Source organism: Cucumis sativus, chromosome 3, assembly GCF_000004075.3.
Source record: "Cucumis sativus cultivar 9930 chromosome 3, Cucumber_9930_V3, whole genome shotgun sequence".
Lineage (NCBI taxonomy): Eukaryota > Viridiplantae > Streptophyta > Magnoliopsida > Cucurbitales > Cucurbitaceae > Cucumis > Cucumis sativus.
The window spans coordinates 26,436,185-26,463,374 of NC_026657.2; the positions used below are offsets into that span (position 1 = coordinate 26,436,185).

The 27,190-nt window shown below is 35.2% G+C and overlaps 2 protein-coding genes and 1 long non-coding RNA gene across 6 annotated transcripts; all 3 read left to right on the forward strand.

The window, feature by feature from the left end:
* The first annotated feature begins 645 nt into the window (after positions 1 to 645).
* Positions 646 to 12,056, forward strand: LOC101222572 (uncharacterized membrane protein At1g16860). Its single transcript, XM_004144375.3, has 5 exons — positions 646 to 1,009; positions 2,224 to 3,195; positions 3,511 to 3,666; positions 4,797 to 5,008; positions 11,560 to 12,056. Exons 2-5 carry the CDS (start codon positions 2,305 to 2,307, stop codon positions 11,750 to 11,752), a joined length of 1,452 nt encoding a protein of 483 aa, XP_004144423.1. The 5' UTR covers positions 646 to 1,009; positions 2,224 to 2,304; the 3' UTR covers positions 11,753 to 12,056.
* Positions 3,673 to 4,555, forward strand: LOC116402664. The gene is made up of 2 exons (XR_004215133.1): positions 3,673 to 4,003; positions 4,078 to 4,555. It is a non-coding gene; the product is annotated as an uncharacterized LOC116402664 (long non-coding RNA).
* A 1,179-nt stretch (positions 12,057 to 13,235) lies between the features above and the next one.
* On the forward strand, positions 13,236 to 21,345 carry LOC101222811 (uncharacterized membrane protein At1g16860). 4 transcript variants are annotated; one of them, XM_011653406.2, is made up of 8 exons: positions 13,236 to 13,751; positions 13,946 to 14,018; positions 14,108 to 14,177; positions 14,646 to 14,702; positions 17,964 to 18,909; positions 19,605 to 19,760; positions 20,156 to 20,367; positions 20,803 to 21,345. In XM_011653406.2, exons 5-8 carry the CDS (start codon positions 18,013 to 18,015, stop codon positions 20,993 to 20,995), a joined length of 1,458 nt encoding a protein of 485 aa, XP_011651708.1. In that variant the 5' UTR covers positions 13,236 to 13,751; positions 13,946 to 14,018; positions 14,108 to 14,177; positions 14,646 to 14,702; positions 17,964 to 18,012; the 3' UTR covers positions 20,996 to 21,345. The 4 variants fall into 4 exon arrangements, with proteins under 4 accessions (XP_011651708.1, XP_011651707.1, XP_011651710.1 ...); XM_011653405.2 differs by lacking the exon at positions 14,646 to 14,702; XM_011653408.2 differs by lacking the exons at positions 14,108 to 14,177; positions 14,646 to 14,702.
* Positions 21,346 to 27,190: the final 5,845 nt, after the last annotated feature.

Consider the following 27,190-nt stretch of genomic DNA (forward strand, 5'->3'; position numbering starts at 1 on the left):
AATTCTAAACTTTTATAATGACTTAATTTAGAACTTAATGTTAGAATTTAAGTTTAGAAATCATTAATATTAGAAACATAATTAGTAGAAGCTTACCAAAAGTATGATAAAATTTTCATTTTCATTGTTCGGTCTATTTTTTCGTACCTATTTAGAAAAAAAAATGTGATAATTTTTGTCTAGGGCTATTTGATAGGTTTTGGGCAATTTTTAATTATTTAAAATGAATAATATCCAAGTGGAAATCAAACCATTGATATTTAGGATGATAATTTTGGTCGACAACTTTAACTATATGTTGGAGTTGGTAAAAATTTGTTTAAATGATTTTAAGTTGATTTTATAGTTTGAATGAACACAACTATTTGTTTTAATTTTAGATTTTAACCAAGAGTGCCCTAGTTTGAATGGGTGTAGTTGACTCTATATCTCATCATATTCTTGGGTTTCAACTATTATAACCTATCACAAACTATTGTATTAAAGTATTAAATATGTGTTTGTTTATTTTAACTAGTATTTACTATTTTTTATGGAAATCAAAATAATCCATATTTTAAACACATATACTAAAAGAATGTATTATGATTTAGAATTAGATTCGTCTTAAACAGGAAGAGAAGGAAAGTGTTATGAGAAAATAAAGGAGGAGAAAATAAGAATGAGCGGAAAATTGAGAAGAGAGAGAAAGAAAGAGGTGGGATGTCTCCTCCGAGGTGAATAGTTAAATGAGATTGTTCTTTTGCTTGACCTTTATACTCCGTTTGGTGGTTTTTGCCGGGCCAGACAACCTACCAGTTGTTGCGGCTCTTTGAAGAGAGAGAAATTCTTTTTATACACACTCAAAACTCAAACTCACGCAGAGAGAGAGAGAGAGAGAGAGAGAGAGAGATGAACCTCTGCTATGGAATTGGGATCTCAGTCTCCTCTTCCCAGCTGAATCAGTAGCGTCATTACTTCCATTCCACCGTTACCTTTGATTCACACACTCACTCACTTTGCTTTCCAGGTAAAACTTTCTACTCTCAATCAAATCATCCATCCCTTATCCACATTCCTATTTCTTCTTCTTCTTCTTCTTCTCCTTTTAGATCTTCCCCCATTTTCATACCACTACCTGATGATTCTCTGATCTGGGTTTTCGATTTTGATCAATTTTAGTTGAGTGATTGTAGATGGGTTTATTCTGAAATGGGTTACTTTTGAATTTTTTGTTCAATTGCCATCTGCTATGGAATCCACCATTTTCGCATTCATGTACAGTGGGATACCCTGGTTTTACTTAGTTTCTTTGATTTGAACTCTCTGGATTTCTTCAGTTTGACAAATGGGGTCTGTCTTTTGTTTTATTCTTGTTTTGGATTTTCTCTTTCAGCTATGGATCTGCTACCTCCTTACACTTCTAGATTCGAAGTCGTTGGAGAGTTGTCATTATTAGGAAAAGATGTAATTTTAGAAATCTGCCTTCACTATGAATAACCCTTATGAGGGATGGAATTTTGCCTCACTCGATCCAGGAGATTGTATCTGAAGCTGAGTTTTCTTTTTCCCTTGGACTTTTCAAATACTCAAATCCTGCTACAAATCTTTTCTTTTCGGGTGTAAAAAGTCCAAACAAGTGATAAGGAGATCTCCTGGCAATTCACAGTCTTTTTCTGTTGCTTAATTCTTTCTTATTTGTAATCACCAGCTACCTTGTATTGTTTTAATAATTTTTTTCCCAATTCTTGATGTACGTACCATTCTTGCCTTGGATTGGAGAAATTTATTGCCAGAGACTATCGCATTGACGCATTCTTTCTGAAGAAGTGGGTAGAACGATAGTTATCCGCGATGTTCCTTTTTGTAGTGTAGAAAACTCATTCTTTTTGTTCTTTTCTCTTTTAGAGAAAAATGCTTACAGAAACTCATTCTTTCTGTTGTTATCACTGCCGAAATAGAATTTTGGAGGGTTCACCATCGGTTATATACTTTCTGTTTTATGTAGGAAGTATGGCACATCTTTTTTTATTCTACTTTATTTTTGAAAAAAAAATATAGGCAAACAGTTTATACGTCATTATTCTGGTAAGATTTCATATTTTTGTGACGAAATGAACTTCTCCCGGATGTTGAAAATCCTTTTGCTTACTGCATTTATGGCCCTGTGCTTTGCTTTTTGTAAATTGAAATGGTTCTTCTATTCTTCTCTCTCTTTCTTATGATATTGTTTTATTTCTGTAGGACAACGGACTTCTACATTGACCTTACAATAGTTGCCTTCACAATTTGCTTTGGTCCACGTGAGTTTCTTTGAACTAATTGATGGGTTCCAGATTCCCATCTCATCAACTTAGCAATGGCCTCTTTGTCTCGGGGAGGCCAGAGCAGCAGAAGGAAAAGGCCCCAACAATGAGTTCAGTGGCAATGCCCTACACTGGTGGGGATATTAAGAAGTCTGGAGAATTGGGAAAGATGTTTGATATTCCTATGGAGGGTTCTAAGTCCAGGAAATCTGGGCCTCTCAATGTGGCTCCTACAAGGACTGGATCCTTTGGAGGGGCTGCAACTCATTCAGGACCGATCATGCCAAATGCAGCTCCCCGATCGAGTTATACCACCTCTGGTCCTATTTCTTCTGGCATGATGACTAGTTCGACCTCATTCAAGAAGTCAACTTCTGGGCCACTAAACAAACATGGAGAGCCTGTTAAGAAAGTATCTGGCCCTCAATCTGGTGGAGTGACACGCCAAAATTCTGGACCTATTCCTCCGGTTCTTCCTGCAACTGGACTCATCACATCTGGCCCCATTTCTTCTGGTCCGCTGAACTCATCTGGGGCACCTAAAAAAACGTCTGGCCCATTGGAATCAATGGGTTCAATGAAAATAAATGGCCCTTCAATAGCACAAAATCCTGCAGTTACTACCCTTAGTCCAGATGATGAATATTCTTTTGGAAAAAGCTTTCCGAAATTAATATTATGGTCTGTTATTCTCATATTTGTCATGGGGCTCATTGCTGGAAGTTTTATTCTTGCTGCAGTCCACAATCCTGTTCTTCTCATTGTTATTGTTCTACTCTTTGGAGTAGTTGCTGCAATATTTACTTGGAACAGCTGTTATGGGAAGAGAGCTCTTATTGGTTTCATTTCTCAGTATCCTGATGCTGAACTCCGAACTGCAAAAAATGGGCAATATGTCAAAGTTTCTGGGGTATGTAGCCTAACAAAAGGTCCTTTGGTATTGGTGATAATAGCTAGTTACCATTCTTGACAACAACAGATAATTTCTAAGACATTGAATTAAATGAAATGCATTCAAGTATTTTTTTTTTTTTTTTTGCTTTTAATTCGTTTAACCATATAAATATGCAATTTTGGGTGACAATCTACTGTAAATATTACCTGAACTTCCAAGGTTAATCTCTTTTTTTTTCCCATTTTTTCTTATATTATTTTATCATTATTTTGTTGCATTTTGCAAAAGGGAATTCCTTATTGATGTCACAGTACTTCTCATACTCTGCAGGTTGTTACATGTGGTAATGTGCCCCTTGAGTCATCCTTCCGTAAGGTTCCTAGATGCGTCTATACATCTACAAGTCTATATGAGTATCGAGGGTGGGGTTCAAAACCAGCAAATCCTGGACATCGTCGATTTACATGGGGACTGAGATCATCAGAGGTAATATGCCCACTAGGTGATGGAATACATTTGGTTGTTGACTTTTCTGCATTCCTTGGTTTCATATAATGCTAGTCCTTTGTTGTCATCAAGTAAAAACTGTAGTGTTTTATATTTCTTTTCGGCCAACTTCTTAAAATATATTGAGGATATTTAATACTACTTACAATGGATTCTAACATTGATGGTTGTCACAATATCACACTATTGGTTGTGGGGGACTTTTGAGATGATTTGGACTTTGAGGTCCTGATGATCCCTGGCTGATGAATGCGATTTTCAAATATTCCAATTGAAAGCAGAACCAATCCTTTGGAATTGTCAAATCCATGTAAGGGTAAGGCGGCTGCAAGTTGTAATACATGGTTTTCTCAAACTAGTTTATTTGATGGAAAATCAACTTTCATCCAGCTGAAGCAAGTTACAAAAGTAAGGGCCATACAGAAATGAGCCATAAAATCAGAACAAAAAGAGGCTCCAATTGTTTAGAGTAAGAAAACAAAAGACAAGTACAAGTTCTCTTTTACATTTTCTTTTAATAAGAATCTACTTTTGATCTAGACAAATAAAAGTACAGCAGATGTAGCAAGTATGTTTTGGATCTTGTAACTGAGGAGGCAGTTATGGATGATTAGACCAAGGGAGTCTGGCAAGTTAAGGAATTCCTGCTATGATTGGACCTTGCTTTTCTGGAGCAAGGCTGTACAGACTTGCCTTGCTATGAGGACATACTCTAACACTTTTATTAAATCTTAGTGTGAAATGTATTTTTCCCTACGTTTCAGATGTTATTTTTTTCCCTACGTTTCAGATGTTATTTGGATCTGTTTTCTTGAATTGTAAATGATTTGGTTGATAAATGACAATTTCTCCTCAAACTGTATTTCCATCTTTGAAAGACTTAGAATGAACTTTTTTGGAAAGGTTAGCCAGAAGGCAGTTTTACCTGATTAATTAGGAAAGAAAAAAGAACCTGGAAAGGTAAAAATCTTTTAGACAAGCTCCAAGCTAATTTTAGACACGCTACAATTATATGAATTATAATATCCTAATTTTGTAAATCTGTTCTATAGTTGAACTTCAAGATCGATATCAATAAATTTATTCTGTTCTCATGTTTTTCTCCATAGAGACATGTGGTCGACTTTTACATCTCTGATTTCCAGTCCGGATTGAGAGCATTAGTTAAGACAGGCTATGGTGCTAGAGTGACTCCATATGTTGACGACTCTTTTGTGGTTGATGTTAATCCATCAAACAAAGACTTATCGCCAGAGTTTGTTCGATGGCTAGGAAGGAGGAATCTTTCAAGCGATGATCGTGTAATGCGATTAAAAGAAGGGTAAACTACTTTGTTTTTCTTCTCTTACAATTCAACATCTCTGATGTTATTAAAAACTTCTATATTGTGAATTTTATTCAACTTATTTAGTTTTGCTCGATATTTGATTTTCAAAGAGGAAAATTACATGCAGACTCCTTGAATAACCTCAGACTTCAATAAACTCATGGTTATGCCCTGTTTTTTTACCTACCACCATCTTTCAACAATAGTTTGTTTTTCTCTTCTATAAGGTTGACCCTTGCTGTTCCTCTATCTCTTGTTTTTATTCCAATTGAGATATATCGCTTTAGCATCAACTGGCTGACTCAGTTTAGCTTCACCCAAAAGCGTTTTCCCAAAGTCAGCTGGTCTGTCCAACAATTTTAATAACTAGCAATAAAATTCAACACCCACTTTTACTCTTTCCTTTATGAACCGCAGAATTTCGTCTAATACTCCTGTCAACCCATTTACTTTAGCCCCTTATTCCACACGTTTAAAATGAATAAGTTAAACTACCAATTGGTGTTGAATTTTGGTCTCTATATTCCTCTTTGAACCACAAAATATTGTTTGAGGATTGTACATGTCTTAGACAGGGATGGAGTTATTGAAAGTAGAGATGTAGGACAAACACAAATTTACGTGAAAATTCTAGTACAGGAAGAAAAACCACGATACTGATATTTCTTATTATTTTCTCATGATAGTAAAGGTACAAAGGAAAAAATATTTATAGGCAACACGAGCCTAATTAAAATAATAAAAAGTTAGGGTAAAGTAAATCTCAGTTACCCTTGGGCTTTCAACATGACCCAAGCCCACTATTTCTAACACTTCCTCTCAAGTTAGGACGTAAATGTCGGAAAGACCCAACTTGCTAACACATGAATCAAAGTTTTGTCTAAGGAGCTCCTTTATGAGTATATCAGCAATCTGTTGGCTCGGTGGCATGCAAGGGATGCTGATGCTACCACTGTCTGGCTCTCTTTGATAAAGTGTCTGTCAATCTTCACACGATTGGTTCTGTCTTGTTGGATCGGGTTATTGGCAATGCTAATAGTTGCCTTGTTATTGCATAATAGTTTCATAGGCACCTCATAGTTCTGATGAAGATCAGTTAACACCTTATGGAGCCAAATTTTCTCACAAATTTCCAAACTCATATCCCTGTATTCGGCTTCGATGCTGCTTTGAGCCACAACTCCTTGCTTCTTACTTCTCCAAGTAACAATATTGCCCCACACAAATGTGTAGCATCCCGAGGTGGATTTTCTATCAACAATAGACCTTGCCCAGTTGGAGTCAGTATAGGCCTCAATACACATTTTTGAAGTCTTTCTAAACCTCAACCCTTTACCGGGAGTTGCTTTTAAATACCTTAGAATTCTGTTATCTGCCTTCATGTGGCCGTCATAAGGAGCTTGCTTGAATTGACTGACAATACTCACAACATCAGAGATGTCAGGCCTTGTGTGAGACAAGTAAATTAGCTTTCTCACAAGGCGCGCATATTTATCTTTATCAGTAGGAATCTTGTCACCAGAATTTTTGAGCTTGACATTGAACTCAATGGGCATATCAGCAAGACGACATCCCATCATACCTATTTCATCTAATAAATCAAGAGTGTACTTTCTCTGAGACACGGAGATGCCCTCTTTGGACCTAGCAACCTCCATCCGGAAGTACTTCAGATTCCTCAAGTCTTTAATTTCAAACTCATCTTCTTTTTTAGTTGGATGATCTCAACAGTATCATCCCCAGATAGCACAATGTCATCAACGTAGACAATCAAAACTGCAATTTTCCTAGTATAGGAAACTTTTGTGAACAAAGTGTGATCGAAGTGCCTTGATTGTTTCCCTAAGACTTGATGAAAGTGGTAAACCTATCAAACCAAGCTCTCGGTGACTATTTTAACCCTTACAAAGACTTCTGAAGCTTGCAAACCTGATTATCAAACTGAGCTTCAAATCCTAGAGGACCCATCTACACTTCCTCTTCTAAATCTCCATTCAAGAACACCTTCTTAACATCAAGTTGATATAAGGGCTAATCTTTATTTATAATAATTGACAACAAGACTCCAACCATGTTTAAACTTTGCAACAGGGGAAAATGTCTCTGAATAGTCAACCTCATAAATTTGAGTGAACTCTTTTGCAACTAACTGGACCTTATGTCTGTCAAGGATACCATATGCTTTATACTTGAGTGCAAACACCCATTTGCATCCCATAGTCTTGTGTCCCTTGGAGAGTGTGCAAAGATCACAGGTCTTGTTCTTTTCCAAGGCTCTCATTTTTTCTATTACAGTAGTCTTTCACTCAGGGTACTCTGAGGCAAGGTGGATATTCTTGGGTATCGTAGTAGAGTCAAGGTTGGTAGTGAAGGCTCTGAATTGGGGTGAGAAGTTCTCGTACGAAACATAGGTAAAAATGGAGTGTTGTGTAGAGGATATGGTACCTTTCCTCAGTGCAATAGGAAGATTCAGAGAAGGATCATACTTGTTGATGTTTCCCTAATGGTCTTGCTTGGTTTTGTCTTCAGTAGATTATGCAACGAACTCATTCTCATCAACCTTACCTCTTTATCTGTAATGACCTCATCAACATTGCTCTTTTCAACCATCTTTAAGGACAACTATTTCATACCTGTTATTTGTAGATCTGTCATTCTCACCCACCTTACTGTCGATACATGTGTTAGTAGAATTTGTCTCGAACTTGTCATTCTCACTCATTTTGTTATTAATATGTGAGTCAATGAAATTAGTTATACCTTGATCTCGTAAAAGTTCAGAATCTTGGATTGGAGTCGGCTGAACAGCAAGAGACCCAACTTCCTTTATGAGATTCCATATATAGTAAGTTGTGTAGGGAACTTGTCTGTGGGTAGGACTGTTGTGTGAGAATTTGTGTCAAGCAAGGTAACTAGAGTATAATAGATAGACTCTAAGGGAACCACATAGTTAGACTCTTCGCTTATACTCTCCCCCTGAAGTAGGCTAACGGGAAAGAAGGATGATCCTCAAGAAAGATGATATCCATGGTGATAAAGTATTTATGTGAGGATGGGTGAAAGCATTTATAGCCTCGTTGGTGCAGAGGGTATCCATCAAACATGCAAGCTTGAGCCTGAGGGGTGAATTTAGTTCGGTTAGGACCATGACTATGAACATAGGCTGTGCACTTGAAGGGAGACATTAGAAATGAGATGGGTAGAGGGATAGAGTTCTTTGAGACATTCTAAGGGGGTTTGGAGGTGTAGGATATGGGAAGGTATTTGGTTGATGAGATGAGTTGCAGTGAGAACATCTGCATAGATAGAAAGGAAGGGAAATAGACAACATAAAAGAACAGACAACTTCCAAAAGGTGACGGTTCTTTCTCTCAGCAACCCCATTTTGTTGAGGGGTTGTAAGCACAAGAACTCTGGTGCAACTCCCTTAGAGGACAAAAACTTGTTAAGGGTATGGTTTTGAAACTCACAACCATTACTACTGCCTAGGATTACAGTCTTTGCATTGAATTGCGTTTCTACGGTATGATAGAAGTTTTGAAATGTGGATGCAACTTCATATTTGTCGGAGATGAGGAAAACCCAAGTAAGACGGGTATGGTCATCAATGAAGGTAACAAACCACCATTTGTTAGAGGAAGTAGTGACCTTGGATGGTTCCCAAACATCACTATGGACAAGAGTGAAAGGTTGGGTTGACTTATATGGTTGTGAGGGAAAGGAGACTCGATGTTGTTTAGTCCGAATACACCCACCACAAGACATGGTAGAAATATCAACTTTAGAAAAAATATGAGGAAATAAGTATTTCATATATTGAAAATTGGGGTGGCCTAAATGGAAGTGCCACAACAAAAAGTCTTTTTGAAGCAGTAAAATATGAAGATAAAAGACTAGTTTTAGAAATGCTACTAGTGGAGGCATCATCTTCAAACAAGTAGAGTCCCCTACTGTGCTAGGTAGTGCCAATCATCCTCCCCAAGCTCAAGTCTTGAAACGAAACAGAATCAGGTAAGAATATCGAAGTGAAGTTTAATTCACAAGTAAGCTTGCTTATATACATTAGATTATAGGAAATTCGGGGCACATGCAACACATGATGTAAAGTTAATCCTTCAAAAGGAAAAATCAGCCTCTTCCCGGCAATGGAAGCCATGGAACCATCTGCTATCCATATCTTCTAATTATCAGCACATGGAATATAAGACACAAAGTGTTATGAGGATCCTGTCAAATGATCACTGGCGCTAGAGTTCAGAATCAAGGGATTCTTCCCATCAATACTAATAAGACTGAAGGATCGAGGTATACCTAGCTGGGCAATAGCTCCTAGCGTAGTCGGACTGGAATACCCACGTAGTTTCATTTGTTGTTGGAAGGATGTTTCTTACCTCTTGGGGGACAATCATGTAGTTTCCAACACTGCTCCTTGGTATGCCACTGTTTCTTGTAGTGTTCACAGACAGGGATTGGTTTTCCACTATGCTTCTCACTGTTATGACTAGAGGACCTCACGCTGAAGGCAACAAAATCAATAGCGGGGTTTGTCAGACTACTCATAGCACTTGTACGATCTTCCTCAAGGCGAACCTCAGAACAAACCTCCATCAGGGAGGGTATAGGTCTTTGGCTCAGTATACGCTTGTGAACAATATCGAATTTAGGGTTGAGACTTGCAAGAAAAACATATATCCTATCAACCTCCTCAATCCTGGAGTATTGTATGCCATCACTGGGACAATTTCAGACAATTTCTTTCCATGAGTCAATTTCCTGCCAGATAAGGGAAAGTCTGTTAAAGAAGGATGTCACATCCATTGTCCCCTGTTTGCACTCGTGAACTAGTTTTTACAGAGTGTATAAACGAGAGACATTCTGACGCTTGGAATACAATTGTTGAGTCGTATCCTAAATGTCCTAGCGATTGCAACATACAGTAAGGACTTGTCAATCTGTGGTTCCATAATGTTGATCAATGTGGACCGAATAAGAGAGTCCTCCTCTTTCCAGTATTGTTCCTGAGGGTCTCCTGGTGTAGGACGAGGTATCTTCCATGTCAAGAAACCAAATTTGTTGCACCCTTCAAGGGTCAATTTAATAGACTGGAACCACGAAAAATAATTTTGACCATTCAATTTCTCCCTTGGAAAATATCTTGTAAATTGTGCCACTAGATTAGACACATAAGAAGAGGACAAAGCAAGGAGCAAGGTTACCAGATTTTTATAATACACTGGTGAGGTCAAACGGTTGTTGGACGGAGCCCTTAGCGTTGCCTCAATCGCTGCAATTTTCTGTTGTAGTATGTTTAGTTGATGTTGAGCAATACTAGGAGACGGACCCTGCTCATGGGCTCTTGACTGCGTTGAGGACTTAGCTACCTCAAAGTTTGAGTGGGCTGGATTTCCAACCTTCTGGCAGCCACTAGGGTTTGTGGCTAACCCAACAAGAGAGCTAGGTGGCACATATGAGGGAATCCAGACTGGCGACGTGTAAAGGGCCGTGCGGTTGAAGGTTACTGGTTGTTGGATGGTTGCGGCTGGACAGGAAAGCTGACTGGTGGGTTCTGAAGACGTCAGAACCACTCATTTATGGTGGTGCTAATTCAGGCATCAACTGCGGCGACAGCGACGGCTGCACTGATGTCGTTGGCTGTCCCTTCTGCTGGGTTCCGTCAAGTGCTTGATTGTCTAGGGTTTCTTCAATATCCCACTCTGATACCATATTGAAAGTAGGAATGTAGAACAAACGCAAATTTACGTGAAAAGCCTAGTACTGGGAGAAAAACCACGATGCTGATATTTCTTATTATTCTCTGATGATAATAAAGGTACAAAGGAGAGAATATTTAGGCAACTTGAGCCTAATTAAATTAATAAAAAATTAGGGCAAAGTAAATGTCAACTACCCTTGGGCTTTCAACATGACCTAAGCCCACTATTTCTAACCGGTATCGTCTAAACTTGAGATGAATTGTCATTGATTGGAACATTTAGGTCCGTTTGATAAGTGATAGCCATGTATTTTGTTTTTTGTTTTTTAAAATCAAGCTTACAATCACTACTTTTACCTATAGTTTTCTTGCTTTACTACCTATTTTGAACACGTTTTAATAAAACTACAAAATTTAGAAGGAAAAAACTGTTTTTTAAAACTTGTTTTTGTTCTTAGAATTTTGCTTATAATTCAATTGTGTTGTTAAAGAAGGTGGATAATTTTTTACCAAAAGAATGACCTGGAAACAAGCAAAATTTCAAAAATAGAAATTAAAGAACAAAGTAGTTATCAAACGAAACATAGTTATTAGTAAGTAAGCAAGTTTACATTGTTACAATTATTATGCATGTGGAAATCATTGAGTGAGTATAGCTGATTAGTTTCACATACCCTCTACATGGAATTCCCTAACACAGATTAATAATGTCCATTGGATGATGTAACAGATTTCAGTTCCAGTTTGATAGTTTTAAGTACTATTGCTAAATGTGAAACGATATTTAAGGATAGTGATTATTTAGTGAGTGTTACTGTATATTCAAATGCAGGTACATAAAGGAGGGTAGCACGGTTAGTGTTATGGGAGTTGTTCAGAGAAATGACAACGTACTTATGATTGTTCCCCCGTCTGAGCCATTAACCACAGGATGCCAGTGGGGCAAATTCATTTTTCCAGCTAGCCTTGACGGTATTGTCCTCAGATGCGAGGACTCATCAAAAGTCGATGTCATCCCTGTGTAGTTATATGTGCGTAAGAAACTTGTTGAGGTATTACGGTTTTTTGAAACATATGTTGATGATGGTCATGGTGCATCCACTGAACAACCAAAGAAGACAGACATAAGGCATTTTTTTTCTGCTCCCCACTTCTCTTCTCTTGGCTTGATGTATAGTTTGTATTCATATTCCCTTTATATCTTTTTAGAGTGAAATTATATTGTTGGGTTTGTTTTGGTATGATATGAAGAAGAAAAACATTAAATCTTGAGCTGACTGGTAGATTATGTGAAGTAATGCAAGTATTTTTGGTGTCAGATATGGCTTTTTCCCTTCTATTTTGCAAGTCTTGCTATGGATTTTTCTGCTTTTCTCATTGGAAACTGCTGTGTCTGGTAATATATTACATTTTATTGTGTATACAAAATTTGAAACTACAAGCTAGGATATTGGAGAATGATTAAGAGAATATTGAGAATTGCACAAGTTTAGAGCACAGCTTTGTTGAATTTGTGCCATACAGTGAAAGCAAAGGTGTTGTTGAATCAATTGTTCATTAGAAGCCAAAAGTAGTCTACAAGAAAAGAAGAAGGAATTATCATCAATTGGGTTTACCAAAGCACCATGACATATCAAAGTAAAAGGAGAAAAAAAAAAAAAAAAGAGATTTGCTTTGGTTGAAAGGTAGGGATCATGATTTATGTGTGTTGGGGAAATCATTACTTTGCTCTTCATTCTGTTATTTTCTTTTTATCAAACATTCTTATACTTCCATTTCCATTTATTAAAATTTGGGTTGTAAGACATTTGAAATAATTGAGAACAGCCTTTTCTAGTGATTTGAATATATACTATTCTGATATTCTGATTCCAATGTATAATATAAGCGGTTGGTCATGCATACTTTTTCTGTTTAATAGTGTATTTAATCCTTTCTTATCAACTATTTTATTTACTTTATTTATTTCCATCATTAGCTTTACATAGAAAACAAAATGATAGTAAAAATGAATAAAGGTCGAAAAAACACATATTTGTTAAATTAATTAATTTTTTATAGTTAAAAAAAACATAGAAAGCAAACCTAAAACAACAAACTAATCGGATAAACTCTCCTCCTCTTAACCTCTTGGACCAACTTGAAGGAATAAAAAGCCTAAATTTGAAAGGATAAGTTGATAGTGAAGTGGATTTGAGTTTAAATTTATTGGTTAAGACGTATGACATCAATTAAATGCATGAAACAATATTCAACTATGGTGTATGTAGATGTTGAAAACGTTAGTAAAAAATATGAGTTTTGATCAAAATTATAATTATATTAGTTTAAACTATGAATGTGAGTGATACATCATTTTAAATAAATTGATAAAGTAACAAATAATTAAGAATGGAAATGTAAAGTGAATTGAAATTTAAAATTATATATTTTGTAAAATTGGTCTCAAATCTATGAAAGATTTAGTTAAAATTTTTGAAATTGGAATAAGATGAAAATTTAGAAGTTACCAATTTATGATGTCATAAAATAGGAAAAAAAAGAAGAGAAAAAAAGTAAAGAGAAACGAAAAGCCCTAGTCTTCATCTTCTTCCTCTCTCGCAACATCATAGCCGCCAGCACGCCCACCTTGTGTGCTCAGTTCTCCTTCTCCGGTGACTCTTCGAACCAATGTCGACGACCACGTACCTCCGACGATTGACTCGAGTAGACACACACGCCAACGCGCAGTTCTGTCGTCGACGACGGTCTACGTTCATCCACGAATCTGACTAGCGACGTTATCGCCACTTCGAACGGCTGTGTTTCTTCTCCGTTCCGCGGGCGAACAGCAGTTTTTTAGAAACCTTTCTGACGACTGTGTGCCTTGCAGCTGCGCTTTTGGCTTGGGGGTAAGCTTTCGACTGCTACCCAGACTTCATTTGGCTTCAAATTAGTGTACTATAACGTATAGGGTCCAGATCTGCAAGTTCGTACATTTTCGAACACCGACCAGAAAGGTCCGGAGCCTTTTCTTAATATTGGGTAAGGATCATTTTCCTTAATTTTCTTGTTAAATTGGATTGAAGTGTTTGAACGTTATTATGAACTCTTGATACTCAACCGTTATGTTTGGGTCAGTTTTGAAGTATTTTGATTAAGGTTCTATCAGTATTAGCATGTCTTGAACTTTTTTGGACTCAATTAGAGTGTCTTACATCAGTTTTTAACCTGTGAAGGCTTGCTGTTTGTACTTTTGGGCTGACTCGGACTGATCAATCAGGGTCTATGGTTTGTTATGGTTGATTTTGGGTAAGAATATTCTTCCTAAATAGTCTCTCAACCTTGATTAAGATTTTTAAACTGAGTTTTAACGCTTAGATGTTTTGTTTATTGTTTAGGCCTTTAGGAATTTGATGTTTGTTCTAGGAAGTGAATTTTGGATTCAGAATTGTAGAATTGTAGATTGAGGTAAGCAATTTCCACATCCTTTCCAAAATATATATTTTGATAAAGATATGTTTTGACTAATGTGACTTGATAAATGTTTGAAAGTATGTTCTATGTTATTTGAGGATTGACAATTGAGAAAGGATGTTTGTCTTATTATTTGATAGTTTGACTTAGAAATTGTTAGTAATAAGTAGCTTCGAATTGTATAAGTAGTAAATGTTTACATTGGTCATGTTCAACATTTTTTTGTTTAATAGTTGTTTTTGGAAATATGGGCTGTTATAGATGGTATTAGAGTGATGGTTGTAACGTTCTGTAGACTCCAAGGTTAACTAAGTGGCATCTAAGTTCATACCATAATATTTTTTTATAAGAAAGTTCGTGCCGTAACATAAGTTTGGAAAATGAAAAAAGACATGGATTTCTTTCTAAATAATATTTTCCATGGTTATCCGTGAATCATAGTTGAATTATGTTATCTGGTAGGTGCTTTGCTTGAATCCTTTCTAAAGGTGTTGATCTAAAGATTTCTTTTGGAAGGAGGTATGGTCTCTTTTTGTCTTAAGAGATATTTGATACCAAAGTGTTGACAAGAGTAGTTAATAAGGATTACTTTAAGTATCTTCTCTAGCACAATGTGGCATGATATTTTATATCTATGTTCTTAAAGAAAAAGAACTCAAAATCTCAGTGACATTCCTAATAGCAGTGTGCTAAATTTGTGGTCAGAATAAGGAAATTTTTGCCACTCAAGTTGAAGGAAAAAATGAATGGAGTAAAGAGCTTGAAATTCCTGGAAGGCTGGAACTAAGTAAGAATGAGTATTTTGACGGTTAAAGGATATAGGGAAGGATAGTTTCAGAATTTCCATATTTCAAGAAAAGAACATTGAGTATTTGTTTGGTTAAAAAGGTTTGAAAATGAGTAATGAAACTTTTGGTTTATGCAGATACTTTCTGTCATGTTAGTTGGACAAGGCAAGAAGTCTAAGTTTGTTAAGCTGGTGCTTTGAGTTAATCGGGGTCTAGATCAACTTATGAGAATAGTTTCAACTTGTTGATGCTGTCATTCCTTCCACCTTATATATGAAATTGATTTGGGTTTATTGGATTCAAGGTAACTGAGCCTCATTATTAGTGTTAAGTGTTGATGTTCAATTTTTGGTTGTGGATGATAATAGTATTTGTGCTAAAAGAAAGCTCTACCAATATTAAGCACGTGCTCGAGCATGATATTGAATTAAATGCCCAAGGAAGAGAATCGTGAAGAGACTAAAGTGTTTTCTCACCAAATTTTTCAAGATATTGGATTGGAGATGATATCTCTTGAATAAAACTTTCCAAGGATGGATATCCGATTGCAGATTCTTTCCCCAACTAAAGAGGAGTTCTTGGCAGAATTGCCACTTATGAAATTGAGCCCAACTTTGCAAAGGAATGGCCCACTGGTTTCTTGAAAAGAGATAAATATTTAATCAATATCATTTGATTGAGCAGTTGACTTAGGTCCTTGTCATTTGAAGAACCCCTCCACTTCGATCGATATTTTTTTCGCGAAAAGCAAACATGAGACAACAAATCTAGTCTTTTACAAAGATTTCAAATACTTATCTCAAATTCAAGTTGATTATTTTTCATTTTTTTCTTGACCCTCCACTTGTTTTCCACGTTTATTTAGTGAAGGAGAGATTTTTTTAATTTTATAATTTAGTGCAGCTCACATCCACATTCAGAGTTTCTATGCATGATGATTCTAAAAAGTGCTCCATCGATTCCTTAGGAAAATTCTTAGTAAAATCATTGCAAAGGTTTTTGAATTCTTCCACTCCTCTGCATAAGTCTTTATATGTTGCATTATGGAAGTCCAAAACTCCCTAGTGAATTAATATTTCGATTTGTATTATGCTCAATGGTAAATTTGCACATGGCTGAAATTTTACAGTGAAAGCATGCCTACTAGTGCTTGCATTCTTCCATCTGTATCTTAAGGTTTAGGGTGGGGGAACCTCTCAATCATTTTGAGTGCTTTTATGCTTCTTCATGCCGGTCTAAGCTTTTTCGTATTTTCAACATTCAATGAATATTTTGGAATATTTTTAAGGTCAATGTCCTTTAAAGTCTTGTTGGAATTAGGTCGGCTTCGTTCACAGATCTCTCTTCGACTAATGCAGTTAAAGTTCTAGAAATATGACATGAGAGAAATCAAAGATCTTTTCAAAATTCTTCCTTTTCTCATTTTCATCGATTTGATGTAGCTCATCATAAAGATTCAACTTGGTGTTATTGTTTTTTTATGAAAACCACAACTTTCATTGAGAAAAAATGAAAGAATACAAGGACAAAAAAAAAGCCCATAAAAGCACCCTCTGAAGGAGGAGCTTCCAGCTAAGTAAAATGTTACCTAGGGAATAATTACAAAAAGCCTCTAGAAACTGAAGCCCAAAGCAAAGCATGAAACCTCACTAGGATTCTTTCTAAACCTCTAAACACCTTATTGTTCCTCACCTATACATTTTACAATACAGTACACATCTCAACAAACCACAAAAATAACCTTTCTCATTGAAAGGCGGATAAAGGAGGAACTCGTTGATCGACGCTCGAACATCCCTCTGACCAACAGTCTGAACAGAAAACACTCCTACAGGAAGGAGATCCACATGGACCTCACGTATTGACAGCTCCAAAGACAGTGATCAAGGTCTTTCTCCGTCCTTTGTCAAAGAATACAACAAAACTAACCCATTAACAAAGCCATCTTCCTAGCAAGCCTATCCAAAATGCTCACCCGACCAAGCAAAACTTGCAAGGTAAAGGACTTGGTTTTCTTTGGTATCTTAATCCTCAAACCTGATTTACAAAGCCCTCGATAGAGTTGGGAATCTAGAACCGAACATCCCTTCTCCCTTCCCTAAAATTGCACTTCGCCAACAAGGAAAGGAGAGGGACAACCTCTGTTGTCTTCTGATTGGTTAAATGATGTCAAAACTAGAAAGAAAAGAACATAGAGCTCCCTGATCAAACCAAGTCAGAAATCGACTTATTTTTCAAAGCAGACGAGTGATAACAAAGCTCTTCGACAACTCTTCAACGCAAGATATTTCTCATAGCTGGGATACTTTTATTTTCCTTGTTTTTATATTTTGTCATCTTTCTGTTCTGATAAGGGCCTATTGTTATGTTTTTGGCCTTTTTCTGAAATTTCACTCTGTTTGAACTTTTTTTCCTATTGTATTTTGAGCATTACACTTTTTATTTTCTTAGTGAAAAGTTACTTTTCCTTTTAAATAAATAGTAAGATTGTTTTGTTCCATTTTCTTAGTGAAGCCACCTCATAAAAAAAAAAAAGAAAAATTGCCAATTCAACGTTACCCAATCAACAACCTAAATGATTGTCATTTTTTCGTTTATCAACTAACTGTCCAAGAACATTCTAGAGGTGTTTTATGTACTTTGGGGACTAAAATATTCATTTTGAAATCTTAGAGTTCAAATAGACACTAAAATCAAACTCCAGGACGAAGGAAGTATCATACATCTTTTTATTTTGGAATAGCCAATTCTAATTATATTGGAACCCATAAATGCATTATCTGAACAAATACGTTGCTGCATTCCTTTGGCTATTCATGCTTTAAGTTCTCATATTCAAGATAAATTTTACATGTTGCTCGTTTTGTAGCTTTCAATGGATCTGTTTTGATTTTCAAGTGCGTGTTTTGTCTTTGCCTCACTATTGTGTCCGGCTCATGTTTAACATTTGATTTAAATTGATTTGTAATCATTTGAACATTTTGGTTAGCAGGAAACTTGAGTATTACATCAACTGCTGATATTATTTTGAAGAGGCAAAGATGAGTTCCAGAATACCATCTCATCAGCTTAGCAATGGCCTTTACGTATCTGGTAGGCCTGAGCAACCTAAGGAGAGACCCCCAACGATGAGCTCTGTAGCCATGCCCTATACTGGTGGAGATATCAAGAAATCGGGAGAGCTAGGGAAGATGTTTGATATCCCTGTAGATGGCTCCAAGTCCAAGAAGTCAGGACCTATTACTAGTGGCTCCTTGAGGTCTGGATCTTTTGGAGGTGTTGCATCTCATTCTGGGCCTATCATGCCAAATGCTACAGCTCGCACCATGTACACCACCTCAGGTTCTTTACCTTCTCAAGGCCTTTCTGGTTCAGTTTCATTGAAGAAGTCAAATTCTGGACCATTGAGCAAGCATGGGGAACCTGTAAAGAAGTTGTCTGGTCCACAGTCTGGTGGAGTAACACCTATCGGTCGTCAAAACTCTGGGCCTCTTCCTCCAGTACTACCTGCTACTGGCCTTATCACATCAGGACCCATTTCTTCGGGGCCTCTAAATTCTTCCGGAGCTCAACGAAAAGTTTCTGGCCCTTTAGAATCAATGGGATCCATTAAATTACAGGGTTCTGCAGCTCATGGTCATGCTGTAACTACTCTTACTTATGATGATGATTATTCATTTGCAAAGAACTTCCCAAAGATAGTATTATGGTCATTAATTCTTCTATTTGTGATGGGTTTTATTGCTGGGGGTTTTATTCTTGGAGCTGTCCACAATGCAATTCTTCTCATAGTGGTTGTGGTTCTTTTTGCTGCTGTCGGTACACTTTTCGTTTGGAATACTTACTGGGGTAGAAGGGCAATTATGGGTTTCATTACTCGCTATCCAGATTCCGAACTTAGAACTGCAAAGAATGGACAATTTGTGAAGGTCTCTGGGGTAAGTGTGTTTCACGATATTAGTTAAATGCACACGTTTTGCGTTCTTCTCCCAATTTTGATATTTACACAACAGTTATCGTAGAACATACTGTTTTTCATGACATAACTACATTTATGTGGAACTAAGAGTCTGTTAAGACTACAAAAAAAAAAATGTTTTTTAGAAAACTCTTTTGGTAGAAAAAAAATGTTTAAAATACACTCCAAAATTTATATTAATGGTTGCCAAACACCTTAATTTTTTTTTAAATCACTTATTTTTTAAATTGAACACTTGAGAATGTATTCCAAACACACCCTAAGTTTGGTAAAAATTCTTATTTCCATTTCAAAAAAAAGAAAAGAAAAAATCACTAGAATTGGTTTACGTAAGAATTTCCAAAGTTCACTTATAGAATAGATATATTGATGTTTTTAAAGAAATTTCTGTCCGACTGTAGTGTGCACATAGAGAACTTTTTGGCTATTTACATCTTCTGATAGTTCTGATGCATTTAATTGTTATAGATGCCTTATCTGTGCCCATTTTCTAATATGAGACCGATCACTGATGTATGTTCGTTGACTATTCTTTTACCTTGAGAAGTGAAATGTTGTCGTTCCTCAATTGGGAAACAAATTCAGCTTTTATTATGATGTTATCATTATACTGGTTTACTTGGTTATTGTTAATTTGTTTTGGTCATGTTCTAGGTGGTTACCTGTGGTAACGTGCCCCTTGAGTCATCATTCCAAAAAATTCCAAGATGTGTATATACGTCAACCAGTTTATATGAGTACCGTGGATGGAGTACCAAAGCTGCTAATCCTACTCATCGCCGTTTTACTTGGGGGCTCAGATCACTAGAAGTGAGTGATTGAAGACTCAATTTATTGTTATGATTGATTAATACTACTATCCTTGAAGTTTTATTGCTTTCCTCTACTCTCTCTCTCTCTCTCGTTTGTTTGGGGTTTTGAAGGGAGGGGTTGAAAATTTTGGGATGTTATGGTTCGTGTCTTCATATTATTTTTCTTAGAATAGAGTATCGATGTTCTTTTTCCAATAAAAAGTATTATTCATTAATTCATGTGGAGTTAACATAGTGCCACACCACATACCTGCTGGTTCCATGTAGGTATTAAAACCTTCTGCAGTTTGAAGTTGTCTATAAATGTCCTCAGCTACCTTGTTGCTTAATTTGAATTTTCGATCTTGTTATTGAGGCCATTTACAGCTGGATTCTTTTTGCTGTTATTCACAGAGACATGTGGTTGACTTCTACATCTCCGATTTTCAATCTGGATTAAGAGCATTGGTTAAGACTGGTTATGGAGCCAGGGTGACTCCTTATGTCGATGATCCAATTGTTATTGATGTTAATCCATTAAACGAAGAATTATCTCCCAACTTCATCAGGTGGTTAGGAGAAAGAAATCTTTCAAGTGATGGTCGAGTCATGCATTTAAAAGAAGGGTAATGTACTTATCTTGTTAGCTTTTTGAAATAATTCATGCCTACAGATTATACTTCATTATTTGTCGAAACTCGGAAAAATGAAGGAGCCAGAACTACAGCTAGTGTCAAATAAAGTTTTTTAGAGCCTCGGAATGAAGCCCTGGGTCTCGCATATTTTTGCAAATTACATTATTAAAACAAATGTTGTAGTTAATTTAAAGAGTCATTTCCTAGATATGGTTAAACTATATTGTTTTACAACCTCTGATGATCGCTTCAATCATTGGTTCCAGCAATCTTTAGACATCAATGATCCTATCCTATCCTCCTGCAAACTTTCCACTTGCATACAGTTTGCCCAACTCCACCTTGGAGGGTCGTAGTTGTTAATTAGTACAATGTATGATCGAAGAACAGTTATGTGGCAGGTGTTAATATTTGTTACATTTGCAGATATATCAAGGAAGGAAGCACTGTTAGTGTAATGGGTGTTGTTCAGAGAAACGAAAATGTGCTAATGATTGTCCCTCCGCCTGATCCAATTGCAAGTGGCTGTGAGTGGAGCAAGTGTATTTTTCCAGCTAGTATTGAAGGTATTGTTTTGCAATGTGAAGACACGTCAAAGAACGATGTGATACCAGTTTAGTATCATGAACTTGGTCCACGTAAGATCTTTCCTGATTTAATATTTGGGTTTGGTAGTAGGTAGTAAGTAGGTAGGTTAGAACTGATGAATTGACAGAGATTGCGGATGGTAGTTAAAGGGGGATGGGGGATGGGGATGGGGTGGTGTTGTTTTTAGTTTTTTGATGTATAGTTTTTCTGAGAGTTTCTTTTCCAATGTTTTTGGTGGAGAGAAAGAGGAATGAGAAAGCTTCTTGTAATAGGGAATGGGGTTTGTTTGGTGCTGTGGAGAATTCAAAACCAGTTAAAACGCAGATTTGACAACTTAATGTTAAATAGAATGAATGAAAGTGTACGTGTTTTTCGTTGTAATCTCTTGCTTTGAAACATCTTGTTGCCAATACCAACAAGCAACTCCTGTGTTCCATTTCTCCTGGAATAAACACCTCAACCATTCCTCTATCGAACGCTAATTTTTTCACCATTTTACCACTTGCACTGACCTTTATGATAGAAAACTAGTTATAAAGCTACAATTATTATTTTTAAAAAATTATTTCAATGAATACACTTTTGGTATTGCTGGTTTTTAAAATTAAAAATATTGAAAAAATAAAATCATTTCTATTATCTCTGTCCTCAGTGGCCTTCCATTGTTGAGGTTGAGAAGGTAGGTGGTATTTATAGAGAATAGGAAAAAGAATAATAATAATGAATAAAGGTTTTAAGTTTTTTTAAAATTATAAATTATAACTTGATTTCTCGAATTTGATTAAAATTGTCATGCTGTTAATGAAGAAAAACATAATGGTGAAGTGGACATTTAAAAAGTGACAGGTGGCATGTGACATGGCTGTTTGACTAAAGGTTGAAATTATATAAAAGAAAATACCCCTAATAAATAGCCTTGTAAAGAGGTTTTGGTTCAACAAATACCCTTTCTAATTTTAATTTAATTAAATTTATTCGGATTAAAATGTCGATATTGATAATTCAATTTTCAATTTTATTAATATATAGGTAGATATAGATTGAAATCGACAATTTTTCTTTTAAAAAATAAAGAGTTTATAAATTTCAAATAGACCAAATAATCAAGTAATTTCTAGATATAGAACAATCTTAAATGTTCACCTTTAAATTGTCAGCAAACAAAAATAGTTACATTATCATCAATTTTAGACAAACTAAAATATTCTCTAAAACCTCTAAACCCTAAAAGAGATCAAAGGAAAATATATATATATATATATATATATATAGCAACCAAGTGAAATTTATCCCAACTTAACAGCTACCTCTGAAATTGGCCACCTTCAAACTAAACACTTAAAAGAAAAACATTCAAATTGTGGTCAAACTGAAAGAGTTACTCATCATCAAGTTGAAAGTAATCTAAAGAACAAAAAAGAATTTGATTTGAACCTTGCTTTCAACAAAATTGGAGGGAGGGGAAGCATTTATAGAAAACGAAGTGTTCTCACAAAATAATAAAATAACCAGTAACTAGAAATTTGGGATTTGGTTCTCTTCCAGACTCATTTCTAGGTTGAATTTGTACATTATGACCTGAACCCTCCAATAATAGTTCAATCAAATGAACATTACCAAGAGATTTTTATATCAAGATTTGAAGGTAAGATGCTCGTACTGATTGTTTAGACACTTTGCATCTAACACGTTGCACTGAAGTTTCCTAGAAAAAACATCAGTGAAAATAAGTAACATTGTCAACAAGCAACAGCAGTTTTGATAAAAAAAAAACTTAATATTATAAGTATACTAAACTTTAGTTTACATTCTCTTTTATTATGTTCGGCTTCATGGCCAAGCAGAGCATCTTAAGAAATTGTTTTCCTCAGTCGCAATTTTTTTGGTGGTCTAAGTTGTCATCTTGTAATTGGAGGGAGGGTTGAGTTGTAATCCATGCTAGACCATTAGTTGGATCTTCTCTTGAATCCATGTTCACCTTTATGTTAGGTCGCTCTTTAACTCTATTAACTAATTTTTTTGCCAACCATTTTGCCAAGTTATCCTAATATTCTTGAATAATCAAACACAAGTATTTTTCTCAACTAGTGTTCTTAACTGAAATGTTTTTTCATTCTTCATTTTTATCACATAAGCAATCTACTTACATGATTTAATTTTGAGCATACAGCTCCAACCCTTTTTTTTTTCTTTTTCTATATTCTTATACTGAATAGATCATCCTCTCCATGGTATGTGGAATACTTAGAAATAGCTCTCTTAAACTCATCTAAGGAGTCAAACAAAATGCAAACTTCAAAGTGAATTTCAGAATACATCACATTTTTAAACGATGGAAACTTGGTAATGTCGTCTTCTAAATCAAAGTCAGAAAAATCAATTGAATCTAAGTTAAATTTGCAGTCCGAAAAATGAATATCATCCATGTTATCCTTTTCAACTTCATTACTCATTTCTTCCAAAACCTTATCATTTATTAAGTCATCTTTACTAACAGTAGTGAAAAATGAATATTCATCCACATTATCCTCCAAGTTGGATATTTGGTTCCAAAGATTTAAGTTCATCATCATCATGTATATGCCTTACATTAACATCCTCATTCCCTACAGGCTCTACATATACATCGATACACCTGGCCATTTCTATTTAATACAACCATAGAAGCCAAATCCATGCATTGTTGTTTTATTTGAATCTATTTTAATTTTTTTTATGAAGTAGCCATGATCAACACCTTCGTACCACAAATGACATATATAATTTGTCCATACACATACAAACGTACATTATATATAAGTTCTACAAGACATATGTTTTTTTCTTTTCGTGGCCAAAAAATCTAATTGCCATATATAATTACAATAACAAAGAAATTGAACTCAATTAACAAACATAAAAAACAGTGAAAAGAGTGAAAGTGGGTATTGTAGATTGTGATTGTGTTGCATTTTCATTTCCTACGCTTAATTAAGTTTCTCTAATGAACAAATACTTGTCAACAATCTCAATCCTAACATCTATAAAAATCAAAATCCGTAAAACAAAATACAAAATACGGTGATTACTTGATTATTAGAAGAGATGTATCCTCTTTAGGTAGATTTGTCAAAATTGTGTACTTATTGAAAATGATTTGATTCGTAATCATTTTATAAAAAATAATATTTCTCCAAATGTTTCAAAATGAAAGAACAGTTATGATTTTGCATGAGGTGTATGTGTAAGACAATGAAAGAATATATAGTAAGGCTAAAAGTGTTAAGAGGTGTGAGGGTAAAACATATATGTCAATTTATTGATATTTGCACGTCTACATTTGAGTTTTAAAGTAAGACAAAATTTGAATGTTAAGTTAAACAATATGATCTAATAAGCTTTTAAGACGCAGTCATATATAAATTATAAAACAAATAGTGAGTAAAAGTAAAAAATAAAAAGAGCAAACCTAAATAGGGATTGAATATTCAAGTGTTTGTAAAAAAAAACTTAAGAAAGTCCTTAATGTAATTGTAAAAGATATAACCTTTGGGGATCTTACATTCCTATGAATGAAGTGTAAGTTTTTTATCTAGACAATTATGCATGAGCATATCAACACCATGGATAAGATGCAAAAAAAGATTTCCAAATTCATTGTTTAAACCCGAATTGATGCACATATTGCAAAACTGTTAATGAAGACATGAATCATATTTTCTTCTGATGCCAAAAAGCTCAAGAGCTTTGGAAGAGATTAAAATTAACTACAGGTAGAGAAATACAGGAGGTGGATGCTAGAACCTTGTGCTTATCTATGTGCAAGACCAAAAGCAACAACATGAAAAATATAATCAACTTCAACGCTATATCGGCAATACTATGGACAATATATATGGTTGGATAGAAACAATACGATTTTCAATGATAAGTATATTAGCTGGATTGGATCCTAGGAAAACATTTGCAAGTTGATTGGTCTTTGGTCAAGCTGACATTTTCTCTTTAAAGACTATAGCAAAAGCTCAAGTGCTTTTTGCAACTAAGCAATGTACTTTTCATCTGGGTTTTTCTCTAGCAATCTATGCAACTCCCGTGATCAATAAAGTTGGGTTATGTGAACTATAATATATAGTCCACATAGCTTGTACGTTTCTATTGATGAAAAAAACAGTTATTCTCTTTGTAGTTGGCATGTGTAGGCATTTAGCATGAATTAAAAGTTATGGGCCTAGGGGCTTTTAGTAAAGTTTATGTTTACGTTGGGTGTTTGTATAAGTAGTTATAGTAGAGTTTGTTTAAGCCTATCGAGGATTTAGATTGTTTTGGTTTTATTTTAGCTAGTATGCATTGTTGGTACTGAGGCTGCTAAGTTAAATAGTTTAGTTGGTTGGTGAGTGTTGTCAAAACATGGCAATGCTTGTTATTCCTCGCTTTTTAGGCCCAAGGAGAGAGGAGGCTCTAAAAGAGGGTGTGACAATCCACAACTCATGTCACTTTTACTCATACGAATCAAAGGATTGACTTCACAGATAGAAAGTTCGTAAATCACTCAAGATTAACGATCTTGTACATGACTATCATATGAAATATTAATCTCATCAATTAATGAATTTATAAAGATAGATTAGATACTTTGTTGTTCAGTCTTATACAAGCTCTTCGTATATTATATCTCACTCACATGTCTCCACATGAACAATTTGAATCAAACCATGTGTAACTATTCCAAGGTGGGTCGTATCTATAATGTTATCAAGATAAGACACCAAACCTTACCTATATACCATAGTTTTTTAGGTTATTCCTTGAGGTTTAAGGTAATTAAAACACCATCAATTTATAGTTTTATTAGGTTTATACCGGATAGGGTAGTATTTGTCTCGTAGATAATCGTTGCTCCTATCAAACTAGATAACATCACTAATAGCTTTTATAGAAGGAGATGACATGAACCATATTAGAGGGAGATGGCAAGAGCTATTTGTCTCAAGTAATAGCTAATAGCTAACATCTCACTATAGAGGGAGATGACCTTAGGCTAGTGATTAGGTAAAATCTTCTTCAGTAAAAGTCACAACCTTCCCAGCTACACGAAAACTAATGACAGCAACTCGATCATCAACCATCTCTCTTTTTAGTACGTAAAGTACAAGAAGATTATTGAACATCGTATCTAACTCAACCAAGCGCTCGTATCTACACATATTTTTTATCATCAACATAAGACCATTCTCATCTTCCCCACCTCTTCAAGCTAAAATGACTTGCTGCAAATAGAAAATACCTATTACTACTATTTTTTTCAAAAGACCAAATTATGCAAATCTAGGAAACAATAGTAATCGAAAAAGTGATTCATCACTAATCTACTTTTAGGGTAAACACGAGTGCAAACCACATAGAAGAAGAAGCTTCAGAGAGCTCAACGTATTTGGTCCACAACGGTCAAAATTGGTGAAATGACGTCGGATTGAAGTTTGAACTTTTTTAATTTATAAATCCCACTTAGACTTATAATCAGGTAAGTGCTAAACCTTTGTGTTTTAATGCGCTCCCTTGAGATCAAGGGACTAGGATATAATTGCCTAAAAATAATGTGTTGAAATGGGCTCGAAACTCAAGTCACAACTAAGCAAATATTATGGTGACAAGTTCATCCTTGTTGCTACATCGATTAAACCCATGGTGTAAATGTACATTTTCTCATGTTTGTGTTACGCAAGATTTGTGAAAATGATTGGGTGGGAAGAGTCATCACTAGCACAAATATATTTTGGAACGCCCAGTTAGGTATAAATCATCATGTTTTGTTAAATCAGGCTAGGGATGGGAAAACTTCATCGAGTTGGAGGGCTAATCATGATCACAATGTATTTGTATTTACTTAACTTGAGCAAAACGTTATAATTTATAAGTTGGCCGGTATGATAAAATAAGAGTGCGTTTAAATTATCTATAAAAAATGTATTCTTGAAAAACATTTGATCAAGTTAGGAAATTATCTATAAAAAAATAATTTTCAATAATACATTTTATTTAAAATGAGTTTAAATTTTATTCTTACAAGTGTTCATATACATAGTTTTCTAGCTTTCGAGTATCTTTTTTAAAATGAATTATTTATCGATCTTATTTTTTAAAAATCTATTTTGAAAAGTTACCAAATATCTCGAAGAAAAAAAGAAATGATATCTTTTCAAATTAAAAAAGCTTGTTACCTTGTGGAATATGTCATGCGTACCAA

What these genes read in the sequence shown, in the direction of transcription:
- LOC101222811 (XM_011653406.2), top strand. Translation starts at nt 18,013, where the DNA reads ATGAGTTCCAGAATACCATCTCATCAGCTTAGCAATGGCCTTTACGTA. An exon ending in AATTTGTGAAGGTCTCTGGG is followed by an intron (nt 18,910 to 19,604) that starts GTAAGTGTGTTT and finishes GTCATGTTCTAG; the next exon opens with GTGGTTACCTGTGGTAACGT. An exon ending in GTCATGCATTTAAAAGAAGG is followed by an intron (nt 20,368 to 20,802) that starts GTAATGTACTTA and finishes TTACATTTGCAG; the next exon opens with ATATATCAAGGAAGGAAGCA.
- LOC101222572 (XM_004144375.3), top strand. Translation starts at nt 2,305, where the DNA reads ATGGGTTCCAGATTCCCATCTCATCAACTTAGCAATGGCCTCTTTGTC. An exon ending in AATATGTCAAAGTTTCTGGG is followed by an intron (nt 3,196 to 3,510) that starts GTATGTAGCCTA and finishes CATACTCTGCAG; the next exon opens with GTTGTTACATGTGGTAATGT. An exon ending in GGGGACTGAGATCATCAGAG is followed by an intron (nt 3,667 to 4,796) that starts GTAATATGCCCA and finishes TTTTCTCCATAG; the next exon opens with AGACATGTGGTCGACTTTTA.